The sequence below is a fragment of the Eschrichtius robustus genome, chromosome 18 (assembly GCF_028021215.1).
Source record: "Eschrichtius robustus isolate mEscRob2 chromosome 18, mEscRob2.pri, whole genome shotgun sequence".
Lineage (NCBI taxonomy): Eukaryota > Metazoa > Chordata > Mammalia > Artiodactyla > Eschrichtiidae > Eschrichtius > Eschrichtius robustus.
Genome location: NC_090841.1, coordinates 31,304,777 through 31,320,533, shown reverse-complemented (window position 1 = coordinate 31,320,533; position 15,757 = coordinate 31,304,777). Strand labels below are relative to the sequence as shown.

Genomic DNA, 15,757 nt, shown 5'->3' with positions numbered 1-15,757 from the left:
ACTGGTGACAGAGACCCTAAAGGTAATCCCTCACACATTGGCACAACCAATTCTTACAATCTGATAGTGTTTTAATGTCTTCAGACGCATATAATAAATTGAACAACCGGTTACTCAGCATTAAGAACGTTTTAAAAATAAATCCTACTCTCTTTGTTGATTTCATTTACATACTGCCTTAGATTTTACTACTTGGCTATCTGTCTAGTAAGAGAGAGGCAACACTTGGTAAGACTAAATGGAAATCAGTTTTCCATCAAATTTCAGCTATCAAGCTAAATAAACCTGTAGTCTCCTGGCAAAAAATAACATCATATAACAGAGACAACACATTTCATATACATAAATTGTCCAAAATATAGAGAGTCAATTAGGTTTCACATGTACAAGATCCCTTCTTTTCTGACTTAAACATTTACAAATAATAAAAACCAAGAGTAGAGCTTTGGAAAGGCTGTTACTGGGAACCAAATACAGTTCTCAAGAGAATAAGGCTGATGGGAGTTGTCCATTCTTCCCTTTCAAAGCAGTTTTGCAAACAAGGTACAGTCTAAAATCTTGACAGCATTTGATGGAAATATTTTCAGTTGGATTTTTTGAGGTTTAAAATTACAAAGCTGAATTCACTTCAGTGTTTGTTTTTGTTTTGTTTTTATTTTTAATATAAGGATTTTATGACATTTATGTTGTTTCTACACTGGCTTGGTGGCCAGGAAAGAAGGCACAGAATTCTCCACCAGTTTGCAAATAATGCATTTTTCTGCTCCCGTGCACAAACAGCCTTTAACTCAGCACCACATTTTCTAAGGTATGGGCTGGAAACTGTTTGTCATGAAGCTGTAAAATGCAAAAATTTTTAAACGCTGAAAGAAAATGTCAATCAAGGCATTTTCCCATCTACTGCTACTTCTGCAAGTGTTAATTTTATTTTTCCCCAATTCCTGAAATTTGAGGTTTCCTAGCCTCATATGGAAGTAAGTTTGAAACATGCTAAATGTCACAAGGAAAGGTGCAACAAAATGAAGGAATAGAAGGTGTATTGTTCTCAAGGGACACCAATAAAAAGAGGCAGAAGAGCACTGAAAAAAAGGCAAACTTTTTGTTAAGACCCAGACTTCTTGTAAAACACTACACAATGCAAGTAACCAGTGCTGGTACCACACATGCATTAAAGCATTTTGCATGGTTTTGAAATATAATGGGAACACACATCTTGAACCACTTAAGATACTTTTGAGAACCAATCAACAATATGATATCTACATAGGCAGCAGCTGTATGCTATTGAAAAAACATGAAGAAGTTTCAGGTATTGGTACAAATGTAATTCTTGTGATTTAGCATGACTTTAATAAAAGCTTCCACGAAGGACTTGCACATAACCATGACTGACGGATGTATTTTTTGACCTTTCAGTTAGCTCCATCAGCTCACTCAAACACATTTTGAACAGATTATGTACTGTAGTACTTGGTAGACTCTACATTAAACAAGAGACTTTGCTCTGAGGCACTGCTTCCAACACTCCATGGGGAAATGGAAACAGGAAAAAACAAAACTCATAGAGTTCGACAGCTACCAAGGCAACACTTGCCATTTACAATATAAGCCCAAATATTTTTGCAACACAACTATATATTAATTTAATAAAATACACAATATAGCTCTTATACACTCAACAATTTGGCTCATATGCACTGAATCTGCAATAAATCAATAAAAATATGTCATTTGATGTAAACACATTGAATCTTCTTACATTTGCGCATTTAAATGGTCATGTGATTTGTGTATGTCTAAGACATTTTCGCTTTCCTGAGCTATTTTAGTGTCCACAAATGAATAAAACATATCATTCATGTTAACTGTCTCTGAATATCATCACTCAATGGTAACTATTTTTCAGAACTTTTCTAGGTCAAATTTAAAACATATCCATCATTATTTATATGTTTGTTGGACACTAAAATGCTAAAGAGGCATTTTAAACCTTTAAATTTTCTTCTCCTTTCATGAAGTGAATTAGTCTATGTGTGTGCAGGACAAAATGGACTATACCTTTTTACATTTAACTTTTATACGACATGAGGTGTTTTACAGATGACTCAGTTTTTAATATTTTTTTGACTAATGATATGGAATGTTTTCTGTGTTTGTACGTGTGGCAGGTAACTTTATACAGAAACGTTTACCACAAATATGTGTTAATGTTTGGTGTAGCTTGGACTACTGCAAGGTCTTTTCAGGACTTTCAGTAGAAGCCTGTGGTGACTGCTAGAAATTCTACCACAGATCACAAATTATGACCCTGCTTTGTATGGGGTTTATAGGTAAACAGTTACGTCAGAATAAATCACGGAGGACAGTCTTAGGGAAATGAGAAAAAAGCTTCCATTCTCACACTGCATACCTTCCTAACAGATTGTCACAAGGTAACTCGCCTCCTCATCCTCCTTTTTCTTCTCTCCTTTTTCTTCTCTGTTTTTCTTTCCTCTTTGAACATCGTTAATTCTGTCCTAATATAAGTTTGGTCAAGACAAAGCCATTGTTATTTCTGAAAAAGAAACAGCAGTGTAAAGAACATACTTGTGGGCACTTCAGATGTTCACTAAAAGCCTTAAAGCAGCATCAGTCTTTCTTTATCCCTGTAAAATGGGGTTTTCACCAGGAGGAGTCATTTTTAAATCAACAGAAGAGACAAGAAAATGCCAATGCTTTTTTTTTTTTTTTTTTTCACTTTCTCACAGCCACAGGGTCATTTCCCCGGCAGTCCTGCAGAAGCTTGTCGATTTCTCTCACGACTTCCTCTGCATCCACCGGCTCTCTGGCCAGATCCCTGTTGGAGTGGTCAAGCTGCTCCAGGACAGCGCCCATCTCACTGGAATCCCGGCTGGCTCTCGAATGCACATCTGCGAAGACCCTTGCCATCTGCTCAGAAGCCAGGAAGGGAGGGTCTCTCGGTTGCTTGCTGGGGGACAGATACTGACTGTCAGTGGGCAAGTACTGGTTGCTCGCCTCGGCCAGAGCTCCTGGCTTTGCTTCGCAACCATCCAGGGAGACTTTCGTTGAGGTGCAAGGCTCTATGCATGCCTTGGTTGGGCTGCTTGATGCTGAGGGGACCTCTTGGAGGAGAGGGCTCAGGGCACGTTTGGCTTTTAAATAAGGTTTCACATTGGCGATGAGAATCGTGTGCTCTCGCTTGTCTTTTCCAAATGTACAAAAAGTCTTTTTCCCAGTGGGATTCACAGTTTCGTAAGTCTCAGTCTCAACATTAGCTTCAACTGTGGGTACAAAGAGATTTGTGCGGTAATCTGCATTTTCAGCCTGATTGGTTGCAGGGAACTGTGGCATCCAACACCTGTCAGAATGACCAAGCACTCGGCATTCATCTGTGCAATTAACACACTCTTCCGGTTCTGCAAAACAAAAGAAAGGACAGCAAATCCAATCATTAGGGTTGCCTTTACAGTTCTACAAAGGCTGAGATCAGCTCTCCCTGGGTTTGCTTGACCTCTGGTCTCTAAATTAAAAAGGAAAAGAAAACAATAATTAAAACATTTCAGGATGGTTGCATAAACCTGCTGGTTGAGACAATGGTTTTATTTAAGTCTATTCTCTAGGTATTAACGAATTCCCATAGCCTGGGAAGAACTAAAAAGTGGCCACTGGAGAATCATTCTCAGTAGAGTAGAGTATCACTGTAAACTAATCTCCTGGGGATATCAGTTAGTCTTTGTTCTGTATAACCCATCCTGGAAACAGGGAACTTCAAAAAGGATTAACAGGTTTAATTTTTCAAATCAAATAACAGCGTAAAAACTGAATCACAAACTTCCATAACAAGTCTTAAGCTGCTATTTTTTTTTTTTTTATGTTTTATCCTTATTTTGCTTGTAATTGTTATTTTGGTGACAGTCATGAAATAAAGTTTTCCTTTAAAGCCTGCTTTTCCTACTGAAGAGTAGCAAATGGAATTTTCTATCCGAGCATGTTATGAATAAGCTTGACAAAAACTGCACATTCCTATTGTAGTAGATTTGCGTATGGATCATGTAATCAGTTTTCTTCACTTCAGCTTTTTGTTTTTGGTGTAAGTAGGTGAAAATGTATTTTGTCAACAGATATAGTTCAGAATGAATGACAAATCATGATTTCAATTCTAAATGATAATGATTTCTGTGAGAATTTTTGCTTCTCTCTTTTGTGATAAGCATGTAGATAATCTAAATAAAGTACTGTTTAACGATCACTATTTCAAAGATGCTGAACAAGAAAATATGAAAGAAAATTCCTTCATTATGACAACAGCTGCATATGTCCATGAACTCAATATTTTAAAAGATAACTTTGAACTACATCTTCCCAGTTGTCCCTTTCATCTACAAAGCGTTGTCTTCCTTATGTTTAATGATCCTTTTTAAATCAGGGACCTTTTTTTCAGGAGAGGATATTTACAGTTTAACTCTATGTGATGGGAATAGAATTCCCTGCTCATTTGGGAACCCTTGGGATTGCCATTTAATTGATGTGAGAGGATCTCCGTAATGTATAGTGTCCTGTGTGCAAGGGAAAAAGCAGCAAATTTAATAGCACTGATAAATTTATACAATTACTTTTTAAAGTCATATACAAAATCTGAGTTTGTACTTCAAACACACAAAAAAATCCTTATCCAAAAAGAAAAAAAAAAAAAATAAACCACACCTTAATTTATCTCAAAAGGTTTTAGGATAGAATAATTTCCTATGAAACTAAACTCTCTTAGAAAAGAATCAAAATGGTGTTTTGACAGAACAAAAATTCTGCGGTATTTCATAACATGTATCATTATTCACACTTGAAATGTTAAAAAGAAGTATCTAGGTGGCTTGTCTCTATTTTAATTTTGTCTTTCTTTTAAACATATATTTGCCTAGGAGTGAATAAAATATGTTAAGTTTATTATGTAATGCAGGCAAGAATGCTGAAATGTAGTCTCAAACTTAACTATATACTCACAGACTCAAATACTGTCTATGATTTGAAAGGTTGTCAGACAGATGGACACAAAGAGAAGCAGAAGAAGCTAGGCATTTAAAATTTTCTAGAGGCCTCCCTGTGCAGATTTAAAGTAGAGCAGAATTTAAACAACAGGATATCAGAAAAATTTAATATCAGGTATCTGTTTTCATTACCTATTCTGAAAGTGAATCTTCAATATTATGCCTGTGTCAGAAAAAAATAATACATATCATTTCATTCAACTAATTTTATCCTTCAAAAATACAGTAGAAAACTTTACTATCTGTTTCACTTGGTAATATTTTTGTATCTTTTAGGTTTGTGATTTTTAAAAACTTCATTTACAACTCATACACTCTCTTTGAAAGACACTAACATAATTTTATTTTCAATATTGACTGGCCTCAATTTCAGCAATTTCGATAGCCCAGCTTTGAATGAATTCAATATGAATTTAAGAATAGAGTGAACAGGACAGAATAATGCAGATTTATGAAAGTATAACTCGACCTTGACTTTGAAACCATCAACATAAAATGATTGTTTGCACTTCACTACTGAAACTCTACAGCTTTTTTTACTTCACTTCATGTCACATCCTAGGGAGCAAATTTTGAGTATTGATTACAACACATTATATGCTGTTCACCTTGTGATTAGACTGTAATTTTGACAGCAGCAGTTCACAGACAGTGAAGAAAATCAAATGGACCCTTTTGTACAAGCTGCAGAAACTAAGAACATAAAATGAACTACAACTGCCAAGGGTCAAATAAGAATTTTTGAGAGAGTAGAATTATTTCTGAAGTTACATAAATAAATAGATGACTAGGTAGACACATAAAAGAGACATAGGTAGTACATAATGAATGACTAGCTAGACCAAAAAAATAGACAAATTGGAAAAAATGAAAGAAAAAGAGAGGGAAGAAAGAAACCAAAGTGAGGGGAGAGAGCGAAGGAGTGAGGGAGGAGTGAGGGAGGGGGGCTTAAGGGAAAGGGAGTCGTATTGGGAGGATTTCTGCTATGCACACCTTCTATTATATTTTTAAAAATCCACTCAATAAACTAAGTGTGTATAATATAGAATAATAGTGTGGAGGATTTTCTCAAGCCCTAGGACTATAAAGGTAGATAATAGCTTCTTTCTGTACCTTAGGGAAAACGAATCCCAGAACAGATATGTTGAATTATGAACTATGAAAATGAAAAAGAAGCAAATTACACAGACAGCCACTATTTTCATAGATTAGATATTTGTATCAAAAAACAAATTTAGGGATCCTGGACAGAAAACAAATTTAGAGATGCTTGATCCAAGATTCATTTTTTCTTCTGGACCAATCTGGGATTACAAAGAAATTATTTACCCTCATTTTTGTCCTTTCCTTAGTATAACATGATAACCATTTCACAGAATGCACCCCTTGCCAAGAAAGATGGGATAATCCAAATGGTATATAGATGAGAGAAACTGAGAGATAGGCATATTTATATTGCAAAGTGAAAACAACTCTGAAGTCCGACAGCTAGAAATCTGGGCAGTTCTGTCTATAGAGAAGGTTTACAGTGTCTAATCTTTTAAGTGTATAATTCCCTGAAGGATCATGTGACAATCAGAAATTTAAATACTTGTTTAACATTAAGAATCATTTTCTATACTACTATAGTCACATCTGACTATTATACAAGCTCCCAAGGGGAGGGATCTAAACACAGTCATCTTAATTAGTTCAACTTTGCATCTTAATTTATATGATCTTTTTCAAAAGATATAGTCACTCAAATTACTGTAAGTACTTGCAGTTCAGCTGCCACCATAAACTATACATGCACACACACACACACACACACACACACGTATAGATCTTTATTTGCATGTGTGTAATAAAATTGAGGTTTCTCCAGGAAATAGTCCAAACAAAATTTAAAAACTCAAATGCATGTCCAATGCATTCCTGAAAATTAAAAATCAGTAACTACCATAAGAGAAATACAGATGAATGAATAAAACACACAGGAGAGTTATATACTTGTAATATAAAGATAGCAGATAGACATACAACATATATATATATATATATATATATATATATATATATATATATATATATATATATATATTTATAAATATGAAACCTTGTATATAATTTACATGTATGTATAAATCTTTTTATTTAAAATCACCAATAAACAACCTTTTAATCTTTCCCTGTGCTCTTCAACTATGAGTGTGAAACCTCTGACTGGATAAACAACTTGACTACTGATTTTAGAATTTTATATAATTCAAGTTGATTTAGACATAAAGATGTATGAAATCTGCAAATTCATATTAGCCTACAAATCTGAAAGCTCTCTCTCTTTTTCTAACCTAGATTAAACTGCTTAATAACTTAAAGATATTAGGCAAGCAAACATTTTTTGCCAAAATATACCTTCAAAGGAACAGGCATTGTGAAAGTTACATATATATGAGGAAAAAAATATTTAGGTAAAACATCAAATTATCTGTTCCCAAATTATTGGATTTTAGCGGTCTTCCACAAAGGTTACCAGAACTTAATGTCCACAATGTGATTTTAACCTTGTAATGTCACTGCATCATGAAGAGTACACAGCCATTTCAAGATGGGTAAGAGGTGCCAATAATTACAATGTAGAAGATTAAAATTTGAAGTCAAAACACTATTTAAACCATCAAAGATTAACAAAGATTAAGGGGCCTCTATTGAACATAGTTATTTTGGTAAAAGTCAGGGGAAAACCCTTGCGTGTTGTGACTCGGAACTGTTCACTGCAGAGGAAACACAGTTCGAGGAGCTGGTTTGAGGAGCCAGGTCACGAAATTTCTTTAGAGTAAATCTATCTCTTTACTACAATCTGTCTCACTCTCAGGAAGGAATTTATCACAAATCAAAAGATAAGCTTATTTTCCCTGTCTTCAAAGTACTATACCACATAACCCAAAGAGAGATACTTAGAAACTAATTTGTTAACACTTAGGGAAATATTAGAAAACATAAAAGGATTTCCTCCCCTTAGTTTCATTGCCTGTTTCCTCCAGAGCCCACATATCTGTACATCTGAAAACATGCATATTATTTCTAGAATAAGAGTTTCAGATATGCATCTGATTTAATTTTTATAATGAAGAAATAAATGTCTGTGTCATAGAAATCTGAAAACCAAAATCCATTAATCAGAACATTAGTGAGGAAATTCTAAATTGCTGTGGCTGTGGGGAAGGCTATTTGAGAGAGTTTTCTGTGCTTTTTGACTGTCAACAAAATGGTTTTATTTCAGCTCTGTAAATAGCTTTAAATAGGAATAGTCCTCTTCTGTTAGTGTGGTGGTTGCTCCTGTTTCTAACAGCACCTTAAAATTGGAGTTGTTTCCAAGTAGATAGCTCTATAAATGAAGTTCATTTTTTATTTGTTCTCACTTTTCTTTTGTATTTCTACTTTACCTTCTTTCACTAATGTAAGCTTTCATAACACCTAATTAGCTGTCTGGGAAAGCAGAGAGCTGGCACTCATCTATATTTATGGCTGGCCCAAATGTTCTGGAGATTAACTCTACAGAACTTAAAGTTGACGCCCATCACAGATTATCTACCAGTAAACAATGACAAGCCAAGACCTTAGACTGACAGCTCGTGTATACCAGTTTTCTACTGAAAGGTTTTAATGATGTAACCACAGCTTGCTTCACTGCCTTTTTCTTTCTTCAGTGCACACACAAACACACAATTTTACACATGTACACACACTTCCCTATGAGCACAGCAAATTACAATTAATCCAAATATATTCTAACATATCAGAGATAAAAACACCAATACTAAAATAGAAATCTCATCAGAATACAGTCCAACAAACCTCTAATAAAATGTTTCTTTCATTAAATTGACATAATTCATAACATCCTGCAAACTGACAGTTTTCTTCCATAAACAGTTCTCTCCTTTTTTGGCAATGTTGATGATTATTCACTTACTTCCCTTTACCATCCTATAAACCCCCTACACTTGTTATGATGATAGGGTGAGTCATTCCATATAAATGACACTTTAACAATCTATATTCATTCAAATTATTCCCATTTTTGATTTCTATTTCTCATTTACTAGCATATTAGTTAAAAATAAACCTTCTGATTTCACTCTATCTGACTATGAGGGGGTAAAAACTTCACTTTCAATATTACTTCTAGAGACAGCATAGGAAAGTTGTCTCAAAACGTCTTTCTCTGTGTCGGGGAAAAAAAAAAGAAACAAGTATCCTAATATTATAATTTTATCACACGCTTTTTCTTCTGCTAGTATTCATATGACAGCTAGGCTTAATTTTAGCACAATTTTTAATAATCTTGGTGTATCCCTTATTCAGGGAAGAAAAGAGAAGGGTAAGGGGAAATGTGGCATCAGAGTACAATCACTTTATTTAGCCAAGTGATCTTTCATCTATTGCCTTGTATTTCCCATGCTTCTCACTTGTGCACAGTGATCTAGGCTGTTCTACTAATCAAATAACTGATATACAAATACACAGATGTGGGATATGTTTTTGCTTCTTATATTTTTTAATGTAAGATCACGTAACTTGTTACAATATGCTCATTTGCTCATTTCATGAGGATGCTTGTTCACGTGTTGGCAGTGATATAATGATAAAACATTGGCTACTGGACTCCAGGAACTTAAAATATTTCCTAATAATTGGTCATAAGAAGTCAGAATTTAGAAACATAGTTCATGTAATAAAAATACTATGAGAGAAATGTATATATTTTTAGGTGTATGTACTGCTGATCTGGCTTCCAGAATTTACCTCAGCTGTGAAATGCCATTCTATCTGCTTTTAATAGGCAGAGAGCACATTTTGAAGAGGAGGTTATTATAATGCTATCAGGTAGTCAAACCATGGCAGCTTTGAAATACCAATCCTTTGGCGCGCAACTACATCACACAACGCTTCTGAATGTATCGCCACAACTTCATTCAGACACCAGAAACCACTGGCCTATATCACATTCAACTGAATCCAATTGCAGCTGGGTATTTGGAGTGCTGGGAGCATTTGCACTTACTATTCAGTGCACCTGCACACCTTCGGGGATGGTTTCAAGTGTTTGTGACCCTTTGGACATAATAATAGGTCTACCAGAATGAATTTTCTGGCATAAGTACTGACAACCACAGATAATGCTCTGAGATGAAGAAAAATGAAATTAAATGGAAACATATGTTAAGGAATGAAAGCAAAAGGATATAAGGAAATCTGATATGGAAGCACCAGAAAAAAAAAAAGAAAAAGTGAGAATCTAAACCATGCATTGGGAACCTATGGCACAAATATAATTGTGTCCTGTGGCACAGTGTTCTGAAATTAACATTCAAAATTTAGCTGCCACCCTTCCCCAATCTCATACTGTAGGTGCAGCCATCACCTGGGGCAGTAGCAGATGCTTAGAAGTGAAGGCACAGATAAATAGGGCCATCTCTTTCTTAACAGGTACCCTCAGAAGAACTGGCTCTGAAACTCAATTCTATACTAAATGGAACAAGTTTTTGTTTCTGTTTTTATTTTTGTTTTTTTGAGAAAAGGACTCTGACATAACCTCTCAAGGAAAAACAATATAACTCAAATGTCCCACCAGAGTAAAGACAGCTCAAATTCATTGGGAGTAGTAGATGTGTCAGCAGTTAAAGGAATTATACTCAATCATTCATAAGGTAAGAATGAACTAAACATCAACTTTGTGAATTGGAAGTTTTCAAGCAAAGGCATCTTCGAAAGAATGTTGTGGAACAGGTGCTGTGTCAAGTAAAGGTTTGTGGTAAATGAACCCATGTTTACCCACCTCTAAAATTCTCCAGTCTGGAAGGCTGTATTTCTTTACCAAGGAATTTACAGTTTCATTAGAAACTAGAAACTTGATTTGAAACCACCATAGGAGAAATAATTCATGATTAGTTACATTTTGAACTATGTTATATGAATGTCAAACAACAGAAATACAGAGAAAAGTGTAGAAAGTAATATTGTGAAAGGCTTTTTAGAAGAAGTGGTGCTTGATTTGCAATTCAAGAGATGATCAGGGTTTCAACAGACAGTGGAGAGCAGGGATAGGGTGATCTAGGTAAAGAGATTAGAAAGTGAAATGATTACCACACAGAAATGTGTTTCACAGGGTGATAAGAGAGCAGATTTGTAGGTCAAAAGACGTATATTGCAATGCCTAAAAATAAAGTAACATGGGAAAAACTGGCTAGAATGTAAAAGAAAATGGAAAGGCTCTGAATAAAAGACCGAATTTAGTTTAATGGGTAATGGAACACTAATATGGGTATTTGAGCAATTTATTGTACATATCAGAAGATTCTTGAAATACTTAGGAGCTTGACTGAGCAGTATTGCACAACATTTATGAGCCTAAAAAACTGCTTGGCCACAGAGCAAGTAGTATTCAAATCAGCATTACTTCTGTTACAGGTATCTAGCGTTTTGGCTCCGACCAGGATTATCTCCAACAGAGCACAAAGGACCTGTTATGGCTCTGGCACCATCATTCCAATTCCAGTCCTACCCCATTCTGCTTGCATCTCACTCCACTTCTCCTAAACTAAAGAAAGACTTAATGTATGTTGATTCAACTGATATTGTATATTAACAATATAAATCCTGAATTTTATAGTTCTGCATTAGAAAACTATTTTTTTCTTCCTATATCTACGTTATCTCCCTTCCTGCTTTCTCAAATTTGCTATTATTATTAACCAACCATAAGATTGCATATGATCACGTATCAGAAAGATTAAAGGATTCTAGAAGGCCAGAAGAGGGAAGGTCTGGAAGAAAAAAGATCGTTATATGTATCTAGAAGAGAAGTAATAAACACTCCTACAAGGCAAGGAACATGGTCACAAATAAGGTAGATAGATGTTGAATCTCAGAAACCTTTCAAAATTTATTCTGGATCTCAAGAAGAATAAATAATTAATGAAAATTCCTGAAAATGTTCTCCAAAATACTCATTTCTATTTTGGACAAAGATTATTCCAAAATTTTCCAATTGCATTATATACTCTAGCGTTGCTCCCTGACTCTTATTTTTTAATCTGTTTGCCTCATCAAGTTCCTTATGCCCCTGGAGGATCAAGACTCTGAGGTCCTGGTATATTCTTACATGCTCTATTCCTTGAGAATACACTCAATAGTCACACTTCTGAATTTGAACAGAATGCTACCATTGATATAAAGGAAGATGAAATTTAAATGATATCAAATACTATTGGTAATCTATAATAAGAATGACCACCCCTTACAAATTACTCAATTCATTTATGAGAGTGTAGCGTCAGTTTTCAGAATGATCCCAGGGCCTAAACAAAATTATACATAATAGCTCTCTTTTGCTATGAGATACACAGTATTTAAAGTAACATCAGATCTGTCTGTTAAATACCATATTTATATAAAATTCTGAAGTTCTCTATTTATTATTGAGGGTACCATTTTCAATAAAATAAATAAATCCTACTTGACATATATCCACTGAAACATGGAGGTCAGAATATTTTCCCCTTAAGGGAATTTTGTAAACCAGGGACACTGTTATTGAAATTAAAATCTATGTGTAAATAATCATCTCTTTATAATTTTAAATTATGAAAACAGTGAGTATTCTGAAAAACCTACACCTCAGCAACTATTAAGTTTCTTTCATCTCTCCTAGGTTTCTCCTTTTGGCCTTTTTTTTTTTTTTTTTTTTTGATTCTACTGCATTGTTGGGTCAAATGTGCCAGTTTCTCTCTTTTGTTTTAAGGTAGTTGCCTCTGTATTTTATGCTTTATCTGACAGCTACCATCAACATATGAATTAATTAATAAGTCCTTGTAATTTTAGATTCTTGAAAGGGTTAATGCAGCTTCCAAAAAAGCCTGATTTGTATGCAGTGAGAAACCTATGCTCTGGCATGCAGTAGTTAGTAAAAACTGTTTGGTTTACAAGGACAAATTTAAAATTCTAGCGACTTAAATAATACTGTGAGTTTCAGACCCAAAACTATTTAAACATACTACTATGGAGGAGATGTTTTCCTTGTGCTTTTATCGCCTGTGTAAGCTAACCCCATCTCTAATAATGACACCATTTTTGATGACATGGGTGAATACATCTAAAATTCAAGTCATTCTCCTAGCAAAGTGGTAATTCTTAAGGAAGGTCAATGAAAACATGCCTATTAAGCTGAAATCTTTGTAAGAAGGAAGCAAGATCGTCTTACTAGTTTTTCTCTCCTGCCTGCTATCTGATCTCTGTTGGGATGTATTTCTATTTACTAGTTTAAATCCTACTGTTCACCCTGTTTCTAGCACTTGTTTGTTTTCAATTGCTAGAGACAAGTAAACAGAATCAGTATCATTTTTAGCATTCTCAGAAAACAGAGTTAATTCAGATGCAACTAATCCTCTCTTACTTATTATTTACTAATCAATGCTTGCCAATAGGATTTCGGAGTCCCAGAAGATGGATTTTTAAAAAAGATTTTAATATTATTATATTTTAATGATGTTCTGGTCTCCAAAATCTATTCATTAACTTCATAGAACTCTACTCTAGAGATAGATCTAAAGTTTCAGTTAAGTTACCTTAAATTTGATGGACATGGTTCCAAAAGAACAGATGGGTGCCTTGCTCAGATGAGTATTTTTAAAAATGTAATTTTTTTAAAGAAATAAGTAATACAAAAGATGTTTTCTTTCAAGATTTAAAGCTGTGGGAAAAATATATGAAACTATACTTTTCCATAAATAATTCTTACAAAAATTACTTATATTACAATAATTAAAAAATAAACTGAGGAGAGACCTTCAAGATGGTGGAGGAGTAAGACGTGGGGATCACCTTCCTCCCCACAAATACATCAGAAATACATCTACGTGTGCAACAACTCCTGGAGAATATACTGTTATGAGAGAAAAAATAAGATACTTTTATTTAGAACAATAATAGATAAATTACCACCTATTTTGTTAAATGAAGTTTTATTAGAACACGGGGCCACAGTCAGTCATTTTTTTACATATTGTCTATGGCTATGTTTATGATAGAAGGGCAGAAGTGAATCTCTGCAAAAGAGATTGTATGGCCTACAAAGCCTAAAATAATTACCATCTGGACCTTTAAGAAAAAGTTTGTAGACCTCTGACTTGGGATAGATATTTTGAGTCTCAAGCTGGATCTTAATACTTTTATTTTCCCTCTTTTAGCAAGATAATATCTGTGAAAGCCAGGTGTTGAGGATTTTTAAGAATGATTTTTTAAAATTTCCTTAAACCTCATATACAAACCAAGATCTAAATCTGCTGGTCTATTATACGGTAGAGTTTGTTCTAATTAGAGCTAAACTATGAACCTTCTTGCTCTATGGTAGTAGGATGATGTGATTTTCTAAACCATGGTAGAGACTCATCAATAGATCTTGAAATCAATTTTCTGGTTGTAACTAAATTTTTTTTAAGTGAAATAGACAAAGGTAGAAAAATAGAGAGTAAAGGCAAGATTGCTTATAAGAGCTTTGTTTCAATTTGATAACACACACACACACGCAGACACACACACACACACACACACACAAGTTCTGGTTTACCATATATCGACATCAATTAGAAAATGTCTGAAAGTCATTGCTTAATGAAATATGAAGCTTGTAGCCCAAGTGTTGTGGAGCATTAAGGGTGATGGAGTTAAGTGTGACTATACTGTTCCCATCTCATCCTTAGGGACCAAAGATTGGGAGAAGGAGAAGAGTAGAGGATATTTAATGGAGGACATTGGCACCCCTTCTGATCTAGTATTCTAGAAGGAGATCTCTTTGAAGACTTCTCTGGGCAAAAAACCAAGGGCATGCCAAGGAGAGTTAGAAAGGCTGTGGGTATATTCTGCATTTATTCACTTCTAAAATGACCTGGATTATTGTACTAGAGTATAGATGAGGGTGGGAGCTGAGTCTGAAGAAATATGCTTGTTTTCCCAAGGTCTGCTTTGTGTTTTACAAATTTATCCACATGATTCATGGAGGGGAGGTAGAAATATAGAGGGGCCAATATACTGTTAAGCAAATAGCCCACGATGTTCAGTTACTTTGAGACTGAAAGTAAATGGCAGAGATGTAGTTCTGACACTCCCTTTCCCCTCTCCCAAAGCCAGATGACAATAGTGATTCCCAAAATGACCAGTGTAGGGGGGAGACCTTCAAGATGGTGGAGGAGTAAGACGTGGAGATCACCTTCCTCTTCACAGATACATCAGAAATACATCTACATGTGGAACAATTCCTATAGAACAACTACTGAACGCTGGCAGAAGACCTAAGACTTCCCAAAAGGCAACTCCCCACGTACCTGGGTAGGGCAAAAGAAAAAAGGAAAAACACAGACAAAAGAATAGGGATGGGACCTGCACCTTGGGGAGGGAGCTGTGAAGGAGGAAAAGTTTCCACACACTAGGGAGCCCCTTCATTGACAGAGACAAGGGTGGGGGGTGGGGGCAGTGGGGGATGGGGGGGCGGGAATCTTCCAAAACACGGAGGAGAGCACAGCAACAGGGGTGCAGAGGGCAAAGCAGAGAAATTCCCGCACAGAGGATCAGTGCCGACCAGCACTCACCAGCCTGAGAGCCTTGTCTACCCACCCTCCAGGCCGGGTGGGGGCTGGGAGCTGAGGCTCAGGCTTCAGAGGTCAGATCCCAGG

The 15,757-nt window shown here is 35.3% G+C and overlaps 1 protein-coding gene across 1 annotated transcript in view; it reads right to left on the bottom strand.

The window, feature by feature from the left end:
* Positions 1-2,733: 2,733 nt before the first annotated feature.
* PCDH17 (protocadherin 17) overlaps positions 2,734-15,757 on the bottom strand; it is a 100,355-nt gene continuing 87,331 nt past the window's right edge. Inside the window, exon 4 of the mRNA XM_068526837.1 lies at positions 2,734-3,416. Within this exon, the coding sequence (XP_068382938.1) occupies positions 2,734-3,416 (683 nt within the window). The remainder of the gene's footprint in view (positions 3,417-15,757) is intronic.